Source organism: Nipponia nippon, unplaced genomic scaffold (assembly GCF_047370975.1).
Source record: "Nipponia nippon isolate SJK-2023a ecotype South Korea unplaced genomic scaffold, ASM4737097v1 scaffold_6, whole genome shotgun sequence".
Taxonomy (NCBI): Eukaryota; Metazoa; Chordata; class Aves; order Pelecaniformes; family Threskiornithidae; genus Nipponia; species Nipponia nippon.
In genome coordinates this window covers 17,894,032-17,913,440 of record NW_028262380.1, presented here as the reverse complement: position 1 = coordinate 17,913,440, position 19,409 = coordinate 17,894,032, and the positions used below count along the sequence as shown (strand labels likewise).

Genomic DNA, 19,409 nt, shown 5'->3' with positions numbered 1-19,409 from the left:
GAGCTTATGAAAGGTGCCAACACGGTCCTCTCTGATGACCTCTGCAATCTTTTGACAGCCCACGAAGGTAACATGATTTAATCTGCAGATGATCTTTATAACAGATCTCCAGCAACGTCTGTGCTGCTGCTTGTATGGCTGGTTCAGCGGCTCCTGTGGGGAATCTGTAGCATCCCACCGCTGGCATCTTCTCCTGGCGGAAGCTCAACCATTTAAAGAGAAGGGGAGGGAAAAAAAAATCCCCATCAGGATGTTTGCACATGCTGTTCTCTGCCTCCTCGCCTGGGTGTTCTGCTGAAGGACTGGGACATCTGCACAGAAGGGAGAGCGGCGGCGGCTGCAGCTTCCCCTGTCGGGGGCTGAAGTTCCTCCAGCGCTATGGGGGTTTGAGTGCCTGCAGCGCGCCGGGGGAGGCCAGCCGCAGGGAAAGGATCGCACTACCCGGAGCCTACACAGACAGACTTGATTAAAATATTTCAAGCCTAATGGCCTCTGGCATAAACAAGATTCATCAGCCCGGGACTTGTAGTGGATCTAAAGCCGCTCGCAGCAGCTCGGCAGAGGAATGCAATCAGGAAATGCACGTGAAAATGTGCAAGAAAATTGCCCAGCTCACTAAGGTAAGTCTCGCTGTTGCAGCCTTCTCAGGGAGGTGAGGCTGCCCTGGCCGGGGGCGGCGGGGCTGGGTCGGTGCTGTCTCCTCTGATGGCCCCCGTCTTGAGAGGAGGGAAGGGAAACCGGTCCTCTCTTATAAGGCGGTTGCTGAAAACGTCGGTGTGCACAAACTTCCTTGCAAACAGTTCCCCCGCGGGTGCTACAACCCAACCTTAGCGGGTTGCCTTTGTGGCTGACGATCGACATCTCGCCCTTAACCGCTCTAATTAGCGTGCAACAATAGCGAGAAGAGCTCAAGCTTTGCGAAGACCTAGGGTTTGTCTGTGTGCTGCTCGGAGGGATTGACGGTATCTGCTTTTTTCCCTGAATTACGAAGACGGCAATTCATTTGCGTTTTACAGGTACTCCAGTAATATTGTTGCAAAGCTGCAGCCGAACTGTGGTACTGAAGTACAGTATTACTTGTTCCCTTGTACTTAATTGTTCCTGATGTGCATAAGTAGAGATACTTTAAATGACATTTGTGAAAGACAGGAGTTGGAAAAGAGGCAGGACTAAATTACGTAGTATAGTGTAGTAAAACTTTCAGTCAATACCAAGCTATGCTACAATGTATTTTGAACATTTTCCACACCATCTTAAGAAATAAGAGAAAATCTGTAGGAGATGGTGGTTATCCTTTAAGCTATTTTTATGCCACACCTTTGTCAGTCAGAAAAAACTATTTCCTACCCTTGTTTACTAATCCAGCTTTTACATGTTCTGTAACCTCACTGCAATTGGTAAAGTCATTTTAGCAATGAAAAAACATTGACTAAAAATATAGGTCAAACAATAGGAAATCATTAAGATGTTCAAGTTAGAATGGCTTGCTAGTTACAGTGCCATTATTCTCATCTAATGATGACTGTGATAATGTATAACCTGTATGAATACACATACACAAGTGCTACCTATATTTACATATATACTTGCTATATTATACTTACTGTACTATACCAATACTTACTTTACTGGTGCTTTGATTGTATGTTTGTATAATGGTATTTGTATACAACCTGATCCTTACTTTTTGCCCATGAATGCACACATCAGTCTTCAAGGTACATTTTCATTCTGTAGTAATTGAAAGAAAACTATCCAAATAAACATCATTTTTTTTGTATTATTTTGAACACAGATATGTTTGAGCAATGAAGTCTGTAAAAATTCTTAGAGAGAAGCACTTTCTGTTTATTGGTAACATTCCTGATTCCTCAGCCAGAGTGAAATGTACATGAAAGATGACTGTAAATTAGATTAAGATATCCTGAGTTGTTCCCTTGTTTCCTGTCTGGTAGTCACTTGCTATCTTTGATCAATTTTGCACACTAAGTAAAATTTGCCCATAAGTATCACTCAAAAAAAAATCACAGTATTACCTTTTCTAACAGAAAAGCAATAGCTGGATCGCTATTATTTGTTAGCTTATACTTCACAGTAACAAGAGCTGAGGAATCACCAGCTCCCTCTTTCTGGGTGATCTGTTTCTCAACAGCAGACTTAAGAGTATATTGATGAGATCTGTGTAAAGAAACACTTGTTCAAAATTTTCAGGTCTCAAGTTTAAACTAATTTTCTGCAGAGATTTCTGTGTCTTCCTTTTTATATAAAGTGATTCTTTTTAACGTCTCTCTAATCTCAACTAAATTTTGAGGAAAAAATATCTCATTCCTTTCTGAAGACTCTTATATTACTTTATAAAGCTCGTCTTTGGGTTGGGGAAGAAAGTCCTGCTATTTTAGCAGCAAAAGGGGGGGGGAAAGTCACCCCAGTGCAAAGGATTATGGCAAAATTGTATTGCAGTGGTTTTTTTCAGATGCCTTTGCTAAATTACTACTCTTAAAATGTGGGCAGGTAATTTCTTTACTTTTCATAGAATTTCCTCTCTGGATAATTTTCAGTCATCTGGAATAAAGATGATTTATACCTGAAGCTCAAAAAAGTACTTCTGAAAAGCAAATCATTCTGTTTTGGGATGTGGCCTTTAAGAACCCATTTTCTCTGCAATAACACTACGCTTACAGAGAACTCATGGCAGAATTGGAATTTTAATCATAAGCTTTCCCTTCTAAATTCTGGGTAGACTAATGCTGTACTAACAGCAAACATCTGAGAAGCAAAATCTGAGACCAGATTAGCTGAAAAATGGCTATATGGAAAATTTGTTATAATCATTTTTGGCCTAGGAATTTTGAGAGCTCCCTTTTGAATCACTGTTTTCTTGGTTATATTACAGTTGGGATAATTATAATAAGATCCCTCTTAACTTTAAATTGCCTGTAGTGCCTGCCTTTCCCGTTTCTAACCTAGTATGCAATACTGCTGTCTGTTGTTATACAGCTGTAACTTCCTGTCCCAGTGATGTTAGATTTTCATTGATGGGGAGATAATGATCTAATTACTCATCCATTCTGCATTGTGCCAGGAGGAATGAGCACAAAATGTTTAAATTAGGTGTAGGATACAGAGTTTGACTTACATGCTGTTTCTTTGTTACATAGTCAGTATTGGCTTCTTCCTACTCTGAAAGGCAAAGGAGAGTTGTGCAAAGGCATCAACAGCAGAACCAAACTGGGTGACGTGATCGAGTTTCCATCGTTGCATGAAGTGCTGATTACACTGTAAGACATGGGTTGGTACAGGGAATCCCCATAGGTAATCAGGACACATAGAGTGTCTTTCCACAAAAGTAAGGTGGCCTTTGCGTTTCAAGGCAGAAGTGGCCACAGATCCTTGTTTACCATTAGACATCTGTCTGCCCACATTTGGAGTACACTAATGAAAATATGGCAGGGTTTTATTATTAATTGTACGGTTTAGGTTTTGCTTTTAAAGCCTCAGCTCACAGTGCTAAATGAATATGTGGGACAACCAGGTTTTGTTTGAAAAATATATATAAAAAAAGGTATATTAAAAAGTGAAAACTGAAATTTTTTTGCTCCCATGGATGCAAGTAAAAAGTTTAAAAGCTCTGATAAGATTAGCGAGTTTGGATGAGAGCTGTCTAGGCTTTCTGAATTTTTGACCTTAAAATCAGATAACATTGCAGCTATTTCCAGATGAGCTATGCTTTGATTTATGGCCTTACAGAAATTAAAACAGAAACATGCTGTTTGCAAATGGGAATGTCCGTCTGTAGTTGTCATTCACATATACGAATCACACATGTACATTTCTGCAGCACTACTGGATTCAAATTAATAGGGACTTGATGTTTAGTGTATTCTTATGATTGTAGCAGAATGCATGGCTTTGTGCCAGTAATTAAGTTTAGACTTCTCCAGCAGACAGTGGACCCTTGGCGTGCTGTTTTGGACTTGCCAGTTCTTTGTATTTCTGACCTGTTTAGCAATAACACCAAGTTTAAAATGCGTGGTGACTTTTATAAGACACTTTGGGTATCACTGCTACCTCAAGCTACAGATTTCTAACATCCATCGGCTATTAAAGGATTTTCATGTGCTAATGTATTCTCAGGACAGTCCTTTTTACTTGAGATAGGATGAGAAATGTAAATGAACTCTCGAGGAGGAGTGCTGAGGAGAGTGGATCAAATTTCATTGAAAAGGCAGTTTGGGCAGGGCTGGCAAGAACTAGATACGCTGCAGATATCCATGTTATTCAGGCTTCTCTTCAGACCTCTGCCAGTGGGGCTCAAACCAAACCTGCTGTTCTGGACTGCAGTTCTGGAACCAAGCCTAATACGAATAACTAGGATGGTGACATTACCTGGTGATCAGACAGCTACCTAAGCCACAAAACGGTTGTTTCCTTCTTAGAGACAATTTCCTGGATACCAATGGAGGAATGTTTTTAATGAGAGTAGATAGTTACCCTCAAACTCATTTTCCCTAGGGGTTCATCTGACTCTATATTGGGAATTTGGGAGCCTTGTTGTAAGAAGCACATTTCAGATTGCAGTATTTCTGGTCAAATAGATTGTTAGTCAAAAAATCAAGCAGTCTAACAAGAATTTTGTGTATGTATGTTGGATACTGTGAGTTTTAACAGAGGAAGAGAGTGCTGATGCAGGGAAAAGTTAATTGCTGGTAAAACACAATTAAGAACCATTTTTTCCTTCAGGGGAAAGAAATGTCAAAGGGGAGCAAGTGTGTTCCTCTTCTAGAAGCAGCAGCATAGGCAGATGTTCTTTAATGACTCTATGTGGAGCAGCTGAAAATGTTACATACTTTGGCTGCTTATCACCACCAGTCACCAGGAGGTTTATTGCCCCTCAGCTCAGTCAGCAGGGTAGAAAATATGAAAATTATTTAATAAGCTTCAGTGGAAAATCAGCTAGATAAGCAAAACCCACTTTCATTAGTTATTTAAGGAAGGATGTCTGACTTTTGCACAGCAGTGTACGAGATATATGCTTATATTTGCCTATTTGCTTATTGTCTACTTGGACTTTAGTAAGGCCTTTGACACAGTCTCCCACAGCATTCTCCTGGAGAAGCTGGCTGCACACGGCTTGGATGGGTGCACTCTGCACTGGGTTAAAAACTGGCTGGACGGCCGAGCCCAGAGGGTGGTGGCAAATGGAGTCAAATCCAGTTGGCGGCCAGTCACGAGTGGTGTTCCCCAGGGCTCAGTGTTGGGGCCGGTCCTGTTCAACATCTTCATTGATGATCTGGATGAGGGGATCGAGTGCACCCTCAGTAAGTTTGCAGATGACACCAAGTTGGGTGGAAGTGTCGATCTGCTGGAGGGTAGGAAGGCCCTGCAGAGGGACCTGGACAGGCTGGATCATTGGGCCGGGGCCAACTGCATGAGATTCAAGAAGGCTAAGTGCTGAGTCCTGCACTTGGGTCACAACAACCCCATGCAACACTACAGGCTGGGGGAGGAGTGGCTGGAGAGCTGCCTGGCAGAAAAGGACCTGGGGGTGTTGGTTGACAGCTGCCTGAACATGAGCCAGCAGTGTGCCCAGGTGGCCAAGAGGGCCAATGGCATCCTGGCTTGTATCAGGAATAGTGGGCCCAGCAGGACCAGGGAGGTGATAGTGCCCCTGTACTCGGCACTGGTGAGGCCGCACCTCGAGTACTGTGTTCAGTTTTGGGCCCCTCCCTCCAAGAAGGACATCGAGGTGCTGGAGCGTGTCCAGAGGAGGGCAACAAAGTTGGTGAAGGGTCTGGAGCACAAGTCTTATGAGGAGCGGCTGAGGGAACTGGGGTTGTTTAGTCTGGAGAAGAGGAGGCTGAGGGGAGACCTTATTGCTCTCAACAACTACCTGAAAGGAGGTTGTAGTGAGGTGGGGGTTGGTCTCTTCTCCCTAGTAACGAGTGATAGGACGAGAGGAAATGGCCTCAAGCTGTGCCAGGGGAGGTTTAGGTTAGACATTAGGAAAAACTCCTTCATCAAAAGGGTGGTCAAGCACTGGAACAGGCTGCCCAGGGAAGTGGTTGAGTCTCCATCCCTGGAGGTATTTAAAGAATGGATAGATGTGGTGCTCGAGGACATGGTATAGATGGACTTGGCAGTGTTAGGTTGACGGTTGGACTCGGTGATCTTAAGGGTCTTTTCCAACCTTGACGATTCTATGATTCTACGATTTAGTTCTATTAGCTTCACTCTATGGGTGGAAATTTACAGAAGAGTTAGCAAGTGGCCTGGTATGTGTGTGAGGGCATAGACTGTTTACACCACTCCAGTGTTTTGCAGTATGGCTGTATATTAGAACTTTTAACCTTTCCTGCTTTATTTGCCATTTTAAAAAATGGCTGATAGGTTTAGAATGAAATATGATCAAATTTTAATGGCTTACTCTGGAAGCACCTATCTACTGCGCAACTGTAACGGAGCACTCCTGTTGTCGACTTAACGTTTCTAGTTGAAATATGTTGCCTTTTTCACATAGTTTAAGCTAAGATTATTGACTTTATTTACTGTGATGTGTTAACAGTACTCAGTAACCAATGCTTACAGTGGCTCAGCTGATGTGCAGTTAGTTGTTATGCTACCAGAGCTCTCCTGTGTGCTTGAGGCTTTTTGATATTAGTTCTCTAGAGAGGTATTCAGTATTCTATAGAAATGAAGCAAAATGGAACAGCATAAAAACTAGGATCATGCTTTTGGAGCAACATTATTCTTCCTTTGGGCAAGGAATATAAAAACTGGTTTCCATGTAGGGAAAGAATCTTTTTATAAAGCTGCTTACTTTATGTACTAACAAGACTTACAAAGTCAGCTATCAATATCCCCGTGTACTTTACTTGATGAAGTGTTTGTTTTCATTATTTTTATGTGCAATTGTCTATCAGTATTTAAAAGCTAGCAGTATTTTTGCCTACCAGCTGACAAAAATGTGCAGACTAAGATTTCTTAACTTGTCATCACTATGTTTTCCTTACAGAACTAAAAGGGAACTTCTGGATCATAAAATCCACGTGCGATGTCGTATGATTGTGCTGATCAGTTAGTCAAAAGTAGTATTAAAGCCACTATTTCTATTACGAAGTAACCCAGAATCATATTATTTGGATGGCTAGAAATTGTCCTTGACATATATGTATTGGATTTATCTTCTTACTATACAAATTTGTCACTGACTATACCAAGTTTGCAGAAAATCTGACAGCCTTAGTAATCAACAACTCAAAGCTACTTTATAATGGAAACTATATACTAAATTCAAGTCACTTTTTCAAGGAACCCTAGTTGACATTTATATACAAAATGTTATGTGTTTCATTACTATGTGCATTACAGGCAATAGGTAATAAAATATCTAGTGATCCATTAATTGCACAAAAGAAAATCAAAAGGTTATAGTTTTTTCATGTTCTATCTTTTATTCATGGATAATGTATAAAAGTACCCTTTTCAGTGACACTATAACTGTACCTCTCTCCTAACATTTTCTTCAACCAGTATGCAGATGCCAATATTTTACAATTGAGAAAATTATACTCAAGTTAGAAGTCAATGCCAACTCAGCTGAAGACGTTCTCATTTAACTATTCTAAAGCTACGTATTTAGGCCTTTGAGCACTTCGGCATTGTGTGTGGTATATGAAATATTTTTTTCCATAAAGCATCCTGTTATTTTTTCCCTGAAGTCAATGTCTTCATTAGGTAAAACCGTGTTTATGTTTTATTAAAACAGCTGTTGCACTGAGGTAGAACTACCTCTGTTGCCACCTCTACAGTCAGATCTTATCACAGAATCATAGAACCATAGAATGCTTTGGGACAGAAGGGACCTTTAAAGGTCATCTAGTCCTACCCCCCTGCAATTGGCAGGGACATCTTCAACGAGATCAGGTTGCTCAGAGCCCCATGCAGCCTGGCCTTGAATGTTTCCAAGGATGAGGCATCTACCACCTCTCTGGGCAACCTGTTCCAGTGTTTCACCACCCTCATAGTAAAAAATTTCTTCTTTATATCTAGTCTGAATCTACCCTCTTTTAGTTTAAAACCATTACCCCTTGTCCTATCGCTACTGGCCCTGCTAAAAAGTTTGTCCCCATCTTTCTTATAAGCCCCCTGTAAGTACCGAAAGGCTACAATAAGGTCACCCCACAGCCTTCTCTTCTCCAGGCTGAACAGCTCCAGCTCTTTCAGCCTTTCCTCATAAGAGAGGTGTTCCATCCCTCTGGTCATTTTTGTGGCCCTCCTCTGGACCCTCTCCAACAGGTCCATGTCCTTCTTGTCCCTCTTGGACCCCAGAGCTGGACGCAGTACTCCAGGTGGGGTCTCACCAGAGCAGAGTAGAGGGGGCAGAATCACTTCCCACGACCTGCTGGCCACGCTTCTTTTGATGCAGCCCAGGATACGGTTGGCTTTCTGGGCTGCAAGAGCACATTGCCGGCTCATGTCCAGCTTTTCATCTGTCAGTACCCCCAAGTCCTTCTCAGCAGGGCTGCATACAATCCCTTCATCCCCCAGCCTGTACTGATACCGGGGGTTGCCCTGACCCAGGTGCAGGACCCTGCACTTGGCCTTGTTGAACCTCATGAGGTTCACACAGGCCCGCCTCTCCAGCCTGTCCAGGTCCCTCTGAATGGCACCCCGTCCCTCAGGCATGTCGACTGCACCGCTCAGCTTGGTGTCATCTGCAAACCTGTTGAGGGTGCACTTGATCCCGCTGTTGATGTCATTGATGAAGATATTGAACAGCCCTGGCCCCAGAACGGACCCCTGAGAGACACCACTCGTCACTGTTCTCCACCTGGACATCGAGCCATTGACCACTACCCTCTGGATATGACCATCCAGCCAATTCTTTATCCACTGAACAGTCCACCCATCATATCTCTCCAATTTAGAGAGGAGGATGCTGTGGGGGACCACGTCAAAGGCCTTACAGAAGTCCAGATACATGACATCCGTAGCTCTTCCCTCATCTACTGATGTAGTTACTCCATCACAGAAGGCCACTAGGTTGGTCAGGCAGCACTTGCCCTTGGTGAAGCCGTGTTGACTGTCCCAAATCACCTCCCTGTCCTCCATGTGCCTTAGCATAGATTCCAGGAGGATCTGCTCCATGATCTTCCCAGGCACAGTGGTGAGGCTGACAGGTTGGTAGTTCCCAGGGTCCTTCTTTTTACCCTTTTTAAAAATGGCTGCAATGTTTCCCTTTTTCCAGTCCCCAGTGACTTCACCTGACTGCCATGACTTTTCAAATATCGTGGAGAGTGGCTTAGCAACTACATCAGACAATTCCCTCAGGACTCTGGGATGCATCTCATTGGGACCCATAGACTTATGTACGTTCAGGTTCCTCAGGTGGTCATGAACCTGATCTTCTCTTACAGTGGGAGGACCTCTGCCCTCCCGATCCCCATCAAATGGCCCATTGACTCAGGAGGTGTGAGGAGAGAGGTTGCCAGTGAAGACTGAGGCAAAAACGTCGTTGAGTATCTCAGCCTTCTCCTCATCTGTTGTTATCAGCTCACCACTACTGCTCATCAGAGGGGGTATGCTTTCCTTAACCTTCCTTTTCTGGTTCATGTACCTATAGAAGCCCTTCTTATTATTCTTCGCATCCCTCGCCAGGTTCAGCTCCAGACGAGCCTTGGCCTTCCTGATCCCATCCTTACACAACCAGGCAGTGTCCCTGTACTCTTCCCAAGATACCAGTACCTTCTTCCACTGCCTGTGCAATCTCTTCTTGGCCTTCAGTTTGACCCACAGGTCATGGCTCAGCCGTGCCAGCCTCTTCCCTTCCTTGCCCGATTTCCTGCACCTGGGGATCGAGAGCTCTTGCGCCCCTAAACACATTAGCTGTCGCACTGGAACAATTCACTTGTTTTTCCTGCCTGTACACAGCCAGAGTGTCTCTATGTGGTGCTGAAGACCACTTAACCCGTGCTTTAGAAGGAGCAGATAGGCATGCAAGTGTTTCTTGCTTGTGCTTAAAGCCATCAGGAAGTGTGTGAATGTAGTTTGTACAGTACCAAGACTGAGTTAATTTATCCTGCCTCCCAGTGAGGCACGGTAGTTCAGGCTCAGCTGTGCTGATTCAGACTTGGCATTTTACCTAATGTATATTCACTTGTCTTCCGAAGTGCTCAGAGGCAGCAGAACACACAGAACCCTATTACTGAGGAAGTACTGCCTTTATTTCATAAGGAAACTGCAAACTGACTGTTTTTAAGTAGGGATTTTTTTTCTCAAGTTAATGAACTCAGTGAAATTCATCTGAAGTAAGATTGTACCTTTTTAACGTAGTTGTCATTCAGAACTTTGTATGGCTTGGCGTTCAGGCACTTAAACACAGTTGTAACTTAAAACAGGTTACTGCCAGAGAAGTCTTCTGTTTTAATTGTCTTTGGAAGCTACAACATTTGGATGCGACTATGCTGTTTATGATATAAACATGATGCTGTCAGAGGCTTGTGGGGCTTAAAGCTTTAAATTTTAATGCTTAAAAATTAAAGCATAATTAAAAATTAGCGTAAGCATTAATATTTGGATGAGGCCCTTATCATAGAATCAAAGAATGGTTTGGGTTGGAAGGGACCTTTAAAGGTCATGTAGACTGTAATGGGAGTTTACACAAAGGGCACACCAGTGAACACCTAAATCCCAGTATTTTAATCTCTAACAAAGTTCTCTCGTGTTCCCTTCTTAGCTGTGTCTCTTTCAGAGTTGGAGAGTCATGCTTTATTGTGTTACTTCTTGCCTGGAAGCTTTTATCATGATTATTCTTGTTGCTTTTTAGTACACCTTTTTGCAGTTCAATTAGACTCTGCTTAAGCGGGGGGGAAGGGAACCATAACTGCATGCTCTGTACAAGATGTGGGTGAATCATAGACTTAGGTTATGATATAGAGAGTTTTTTTCATTTGTTCTGCATTTGTTGCTTAGAAGTCCTATTATCTCACTGTCTGACTGCTGTCTTCATTGTATATTTTATAGATCCAAGATTTCTTTCCTGAGCAATTTCAGATTCTATCAGTGTGTGTGGAAAATTTACATTTGCTCCATTAAAGTACCTTATATCACATTTACCTACACTGAACTTTGTCTGTCTTTTTACCACTGTATTTCTGAGGCTCTTCTGCAACTCCTGTAGTCAACTATCAAATTTGATATTAATTTATTTTTCAAAATTTTAATGGATGTATTCAGTAGGATAGCTGCTAGTACAGCGCTCTGGAGACTCTAATCCTGATCTCTATTCTGAAAATTGACTCTTCTCTCTGAGTAGACAATATATTTAGTCATAACAAAATAAGAGTATGAACTGCATATTATTAGGATGAGAACTGCAAGGCAACGGAAATCTCCACAGCCCCTAGAATACTGTGCTTCTCTTTTTTAAAAGTGTATGCATAATAAACTAGGGAGAAAAAGCAACAACTGTTTTGTTAACATAGTAGTGGCAGAGGGTCTGTGAAACTTTCACATATATTCCCACTGTTGAATTTGCTTACAGCAGCAAAGAACTTAAGTTTTGGTCCCTGCAGTAGTAGAAACTGGTGTTATTAATTCATGGATACCTGAGGGTTTTGATGGTTTCTTTTCTTGATTAGCAAAGTATGTAGAACATATAAATAAATCTTTTTAAATTATAAAAATTTCTCTATCAGAATTTCACCTGCAAACTACAGGAGAGTAACAATTTGATCCAATCTGTATAATGCTTTAGTCTGGATTAGGAAGAAACAGGCCTCATTTTGTCTGTGCTTATCACTGATCTACATCCAAGGCAAAACCTGCAATAAACATTGTGTTTTAAACAAATTATAATATTTGTCTCCACACGAAATGTATTTGGTTGGGAAAATCTGTTTTACCCTGGCCTGCAATTAAATCAATGAGTCTACAGTTTATATTTGCAAGATTTCCAAATTCTACTGTATTCAAAGTAAGGAAACACTTCAAAAAACAGAAATCAAGAGAGAACTTACTTGATGAATTTGTTTGTTTACTGCATTTATTGTAAAATTGGACAATGTTGCTTTATCATAATCTGTACCAAGATATTTAAAGATATTTTGGAAGCATAAAGTTTCAGATAAATATCTAGAATCATAAAAAAAAAAAAAAACCCACAGACCTTTGAAAGTACTGAACATATGTCTGCAATTTTAGACTCCTTAAAGATCTTTAAAAATCTGGGATATAATGAAACATTTTCACAAAATTGAGAGTTAATTGGGCAAATTAATTCTGTCACCACTGTATTTAGATCTGGTTAATGAGATGCGTTAGCTCATATTTTTGAAGCATAATAGAGATCAAACTTGTGGCATATAAACCTATCAAGCTCTCCTGTAAGTTTTCGATATGTAACAAAAACCAGACAGCTAAATTATCAATGAATTACATGGAAGTAAGGCCTTTTTATTCCTTCTATTGACACAGAATTGTTGACTTCACTTCTGCACTAAAAATTCACCTGGACTACAGTGACCTTAAAATGGGCAGACAGAGGGCATAGATATAAGTGTGGCTTGTGTCGAACAAATCTTCTGTTTCTTGCATGTTATCTGCCTGAAACAGCTTCATAAGATGGATTTGAATTCATCCAATTTTGAATTACATCCATGTAAAAGCCAAAGATTTATGGGGATATTGGAGGTGTTAAGGAGTTATGCAAGAATTTCACCAAGACAGAGATTACAAAAGGTGAACAGAAAGGACTCTGAAATCAAACAATTTGGCCTTTCTGCTTGTCTACGTATATGTGTGTATCAATTTACTTTCTCAATGAATAACCATAATCTTTTTAAAAACGAATTATTTTTTTTTTTTAAATCTAGTGTTTTCACCTAGTTCTGTGCGTTTTAATAGGCAGAAATTTTACCTAATTTAACTTTTACAGAAAAATAATGTGATCCTCTCTGACAGAATTTGAATACAGCTTAACCTGATAAATACGCTCAGGATGAATTTGATTCACCTCAGGGAGAACAAAGAAATAGAAATATATTTCATGTAAATGTCATGCTGACTGATTTTATTTATTCTAGTTTTTAATTGCATACAAAATCTACAAAAAATAATAGTGCTTTTGATATTTAAGTTTTGCAAAATTATTTCAAACTTAAGAAAAGGGTTTTGACAGATAAGATACAACATGAATCAGGAACTGTAAACAAAAGGTTTATAACATCATGTTGTAGGGAGGCAGATGCAACAGTGATCTGGGTTACAGCTTGCAGTATTTCACATATTAATTAATGATCTGGAAGTAAAAATAAACAACATATTAAAATTAACAGATGATACTAATTCAAAGGGAATTCTAAACACCTAAACAAGATGGAAATAAAAAAGGAAAGTAGATAGAAGACAAAATAAACAGCATTTAGTTTGGAAAAAAGCTTGTTTTTCCAAAATCCTGCATCAAAGGAGATGTGCATCGTATCTGTATGAACAATATCTGTTTTGGTTTGTAAAGTGTTGTAAAGTGTTGGTAAAATAACATGAAGTGGGTGTACAGAAATGAAGACAATACGAAGTGAGACATTAGTGCAGGATGGAGAGAAACGCCAGAAAACAGAGAAACAGAGGAAAATTAATCAGTTTCAGCCTCTGAGAATTAAAACTTGTCTCATCCCTCCGCATGGGACTCTGTCTCAGCTCTATAGACGAAGGAAGAGCTGGGAAGTTGGGTATGCAGAAGAAACAATAACAAAACAACTAATCAAACACCTGAAGCAATTAATTTCACTTCTGTTACCTGATTGAGACACCTGTATTGGAAAGGGAAACATTGTCCTTTGGGGGCACCTGTCTTTCTCCATTGCCTAACCTAGATTAGATGTGTAATGATGAAATGGATGATGTTAGGTGAGATGAATCCTGTCTCTTGTATGCAGGAAACATCCTTCTGAGAATGAAATGCATAGGGCTTTTCTTGTCATTCCTTGCAGTAATTACTACTGGCCTCCTCTGACCTCCTTCTGTGGTAGCTGTGTTTCAGAACAACCAGTTTCTCCCAAAATTTCCATGTCAGAACTGGAGGAATCATTAATATTTCCATGACTGTCTAGGAAGACCTATTTCTTGAGATGCTGAGGAGGCACTGCTTACAACCAGAGTCAGAGCAGGTGGATTTGTGACCAGTGTACAGAGAAAGGATTAAAGTTGAGTAGATTTTATAGAACAGTTCCAGAAGAAAATTCAGTAATAAACTGCATGTGAGTTTCCCAGCAGAGGAGTCTCTGTCTAGAATTAACATTTGTGATTCCACAGTATCTTTTTTTGCTTTGCTGAAATTGTTGGGATGAGGTATTAGTGCTATTTTTAGCACCTCCTCTGCTTGTGGAAACATTCTTGCAATATAGTTTTACTTTCCTAATTCTTAAGTTGCCTGGCAATTTTTCTTCTTAGCTTATTAAAAACTCTAAAATACAAATGAGCGACAGCTGGATGTCTCTAGTAAAGTTTAGGCCAGGGCTAATTTTATATCTGATCTCACTTGAGAGATCAAGTGCAATACATAGGCCACTAAACTAAGGTTTTCTATGTTCAGTATTGCACCACTCTAGGCAGAAAAATAAAAAAGTGAAAAATGGGAATGAATAAATGTGCCTGTGGGATTTCCCTGTATAAAATTTAAACTAAAAGGGGAAAAAAGACAAAGGGAGAGGCAGAAAGAGGCAAAAAACACGCCAAAAGAGATTAGAAACCTGTAGACATTTTATGCTTATCGTTTCTTGACACATTTTAGTATCTCAGTGTATTTTTGGACTGACTGTAATACATGGTATATGTAGGAAAGAGGGCAATATGTTCAAATTTTAAGAATGTAAGATCAACTTTCCCTCTTCTAGTGTGAATCTCTAGATAAGGAAAACCACAAATACTACGGATACCATGGGACATTCAGGAGGGTGAGACATTGCACAGTGAGCTTCTGCCCAAGAGACATCAGATCATCTAAACACAAGTGGATTTCATACAGAGCCATTGGCTACCTCCCACCCCTCCAGGATCTGAAAGGCTTTATTAACATGGTTGGAGCAACAGATGAAAGGATTTAGATTGACCCTGCACTAAAAGAGAATCTCCTGAAGCAAAATCCTTTTTTAGTACAGTAATTAGGATGCATTCTGCTGCAGTACACAAGCGATGCAGCTCTTCTGAAGCCTGAGGAGCTGTGGAAACCAGCTTGGGCTGTTGTGGCCAACACAGGTGAGAGCCAATGGAGCTTCCTGAACTTGAGCTACGGCTATGTCAAGCCAGCTGCATGTGTTTGCAGTATGATGCTGGGACACCTGATCTGGCTTTTTGTAGAACTTGCATCCTCAAAGCTCATTAGTTTCTGGTTATAGTTTCCAGAGCTAAAAGCAGCCATACTGTTTTCAGTGAGAGGCTGGTACTGTGAGCTGTAGCTGGGTTCTCAGCTCTGACTTTGAGCTCATGAACGCCATTTCATGTAAGTTGGCCCTGAACTCTTTGCATCTCTGACTTTGTTAATTTGTTATTCATGCCCACTATGCATGGATAGATACAAGTTTGAGGGTTGGGAAATTTTGGACAAATATTTTTAATAACTTGCTGACAGTGAAAGGTTTGAGATAAGGTATTTTTATTGTTTTATAAGTGACAGTCAACATTGTGGTGGTCTGTGTTGATTCAAAGGAATTTTAAATGTACTGTCACAGTGAGTGGATAAATGAACCATGAACTGTATATATTTCTTATAACAATAAATGTACTTTATAGGATTTTTCTAATGAACAGGATGGTAGTGGGCTATGTAATCTGAAAGCTCACAAAAGAAGCTTTTGGTATTTCTCCCCACAACTCCAGTTTTTGAAAACAAAGTTATTTCAGCTGGAGCTGGGCTTTCATTTCAGAGGAAAATAAATTACTTTTTAGCTTGTGTTTTTGCAAGGTGCTGAAGGCACACCTGGAAGACTAAAAAATCATAAGACAAATAAAAAAAACCTTAAAAATATAAACAAAATTCCTTGTGATCTTAAAGATATTTTTGTAATTTTAGGTTCTGAAACACTTCTGGATGTTTGGATTGCCAATTTTTAAAGGCTTTTCTCATATAAACACATAAATCGGTAATGTTGTCAAGAGTTGCTGTAACTATTTGCATGCATGAAATTATTATTAGGCTTTCAGGAAGCCACAGAGGACACAAGGAGAGATATGAGACTTGGTTCATGAGGTCCCTGAGCATATGTTACAGCGGTATCATTCAGTTGAAATCAGCATAGGTGTAAAATTGGATTAGCACTGTAGCTAATTATAGCCTAGGCCTATACCTTAATTAAAAGACATTCTTCCTCATTCAGTATTAGAAAGAACAAAAGATACTTATTAGAGTATTAATTAATAAATTGTGGGAGTTGGTTTTATTTTCTAATCTGTATAGTTACAGTGACAGAGGAGGCTAAGGCATACAGAGCCATTTCTTTCAATAACTGAACTTACTTTTAATAATTTCTCTGTCCTTTGCTTTAAAAGAGACCCTTTTAAGGCTGATATGTTTAGATACCTCATTCTGCTCTGATCTGCTTGGGAAGTAGACAGGACAGAATTCATAGAAACAAATTCACCATCTAGGGAAGATAAGATACTGCTACTACTAGTGAAAAGGAGATGATGCAGTCACCTGGCCTCAGTGAGCTTCTAGCAAACTAATTAGCAATCAAAACTTGTCTCCTTCCCTGCTTTGTTTAGGGTGCTGCCAGGAGTACCCTGTTTGGCACCACCCTCCAGGGCCTTTTCACATTCTTGTGTTTGTTTTTTGTTTTTTTATTTTTTCTTTTAGCCCTTTCTCCATCAGAAAGGATTTGTGCCCACTAGCTTGGGCCTGAAGGAAGAACATTTATGATCTTTTGCCTTTCTTTGAGTCTTCTTATCATCCTCACTCCGCACCTTCCATACCAAACAGTCTCACTTCTTATTCAGCTAACAAAGCAACCTGCTAGAACCATTTTTTTCACTATGATAGTCAGGTTACTACAAAAGCAGTGTTTAACTCTACTGTAGGAAGATAGAGCAGTCTTTTTTGGTTCAAATGCTTTAGCTTTATCTTCACTGAGGAGGTGCAGTTGAATGTTTCTTTTTTGTTATTTTACATCACCATAAAGAAAAGAAGGGAAATGCTATTTAGATTTACAGCATTTGGAAGATAAAATAGGACTAATAAGATGTATTCATATTCACTGCACTGTTAATGTTCAAGTGTATGTGTGTAATAGTGTTTTTACCAACCTGTCATATAACTCTCAGTTGCTGTAAAATCAGTACAATGTTTCCCAATACATTCAGTTTTGGAGAACTGTAAGGGGGCAGTAGCCATCGGTATTACGCTAGTAAGTTGAAGAGTGATGTAGTGCTTTTTTCATTTGAGAGCAATTCTGTCTGTATGGTCAAACTGATCAATTTTAGAGCTGCTTTTAAAAAGCTGTTTATCAACACAACTGTTAAGACGTTTATACCACATTAGCCAGCAGTACATACACTCACAAAGTACAGATGCTGAAATAATTTTTCAGTATTTTTCCTTCCACACATAAAATCCCAGATTCATGTCACATAACTCTAGTCTCTTAAATGAGGTATCTGGAACAGGAATGTACTAGCTATATTCGGTAGGGAGTGAAAGGCATGTGTGAGGGGCTTAAATTTCATAAAGTACAGAGCAGCAGCCCTCTAAAAATTAAATCTCTTAAGAAGGTTAAGATACTGAGGAATCAGTTTCAGCACTCAAGCTTGAAGATTAAATTTAAGGGCATGCATTTTCAAGTCAAAATTCTTCATTGTGGTTCTAGCCACTACTGAACAGAAGCATAGGAATAACAAATAGAGCAGGGAGGCCGGTTTCTTCCATTCTTTTACATAACCACTTAAGATGTTGGTGATGGTCTAATGCTCAGTGGTATTTGGGAAATCTCTATGATGAAGTCAGACTTTAGAGGAACCCAAATTCCACCATCAGCCTGAACACAACATAACATGAGACAGGCAGTGCTGATTTACTAGCTAAATTAGCATTAAGAGTGGAAGTCTTTGAGTGACAAAGGCCAGATGTTCATCTCTGTTTTGCTGGTGGAATGAAATTCAGAAATGTGATCATCAACATCTGACCTAGTTAACTGAAGAGTTGCCCAAACTAATTACTGGTCATTCTAAACCCATGGGCAAAATTAATCTTCTCCTTGTAGTTTTTATGCTGTCTCCCGAACAGTTAAGAAAGGTTCATAGAACAATTTTAGTTAGTGGAGAGAAGGAATCTACTCAGTATCCTGCAACTATTTCTGTTTCAAAAGAAAAATGGTTAAAAATAACAGAGAAGAATTAACAGCATGTAATCTAAGGCCCTCAAATATATATATCTAAATGTAGACAATGACTTCTTGTCTGCTTCTGGAATATGATGCTGTTACTACTCTCTTTCGTCACATACTTATCCAGAAATGTACCCAGACCATGTTTTGCATTTGTGACTTTTTAAGACATCTGTACTTAATTCATTACTGCCAGGGAAGAAGCTGACTACACACAAGATGTAGTCGTGTGTTTGCTTTCATTTATGGATGACTGAAATTCAATATGTTATTCATATACAGATAGAACAAAAAATGGTTAGACACAGCTAAGCGAGTACAATAATTCTGGAGACATCCTCAGGGCTTGTATAACACAGACTACAGACTTGTGACACTTACTGTGGTCAAGATGCCTATTGGTCTCTTAATTGAGGCTTTCCCTGAGGAAATATTGAAGATTACAGGGCCAAAATTCTAGTATAAAGAACTAGTTGTGACCTCGCTTCTGTATTTATTTATATACTTAAGACTATTATTTTCTCAAACATTGTCTAGAATCTTTTGATTAACCTGTATGGGCTCAGGCTAGACTGAATGTATCTGTCATAACTTATATACAAATTCCAAACCTAGTTTTGTAGAGCAATAAATTCTCTCTAAAAAAAAACCCCAACCAAACAAGTGGAAAACCTCCACACATATGTTAATACATAATGTGGTGTTCCGCTTGAGTTTGATAACTATGCCCTGTACAAACTGGATGAGGCGCCATGTGTCCTAATGGGGGCCTGAAAAGACAAGCATGTGTCTTTTCTAGGCAATTACTATGTTCTGCAATTATATATAACTATCTTGTAAGCTTAACATGTACATTTACTAGTTTTGACTTTGAACTCTTCATTTCAGTCTACTGTGGGCTTCTAATAGTATTTTCTTTTCAAAACAATAGTAGTGTGCTTGTACAACAGCTTCTGTGTGAGAGGTCTTTGCTGTATGCCATGGGTAACAAACAAAGCCTGCTTGGGGTAATAATTTGTCTTACATTCATGAGAATTG

At 39.9% G+C, this 19,409-nt stretch overlaps 1 protein-coding gene across 4 annotated transcripts in view; it reads left to right on the top strand.

Annotated features, from left to right (window-relative positions):
* FAM184B (family with sequence similarity 184 member B) overlaps positions 1–19,409 on the top strand; it is a 55,938-nt gene that overhangs the window by 7,552 nt on the left and 28,977 nt on the right. The window contains exon 3 of one of the 4 annotated variants that reach the window (XM_087736016.1): positions 105–620. In XM_087736016.1, the coding sequence (XP_087592142.1) occupies positions 486–620 (135 nt within the window). In that variant the 5' untranslated portion in view covers positions 105–485. Of the gene's footprint in view, positions 1–14; positions 621–19,409 lie in introns of those variants that run through there. The other 3 variants (XM_087736017.1, XM_087736019.1, XM_087736018.1) reach the window with 3 other exon arrangements.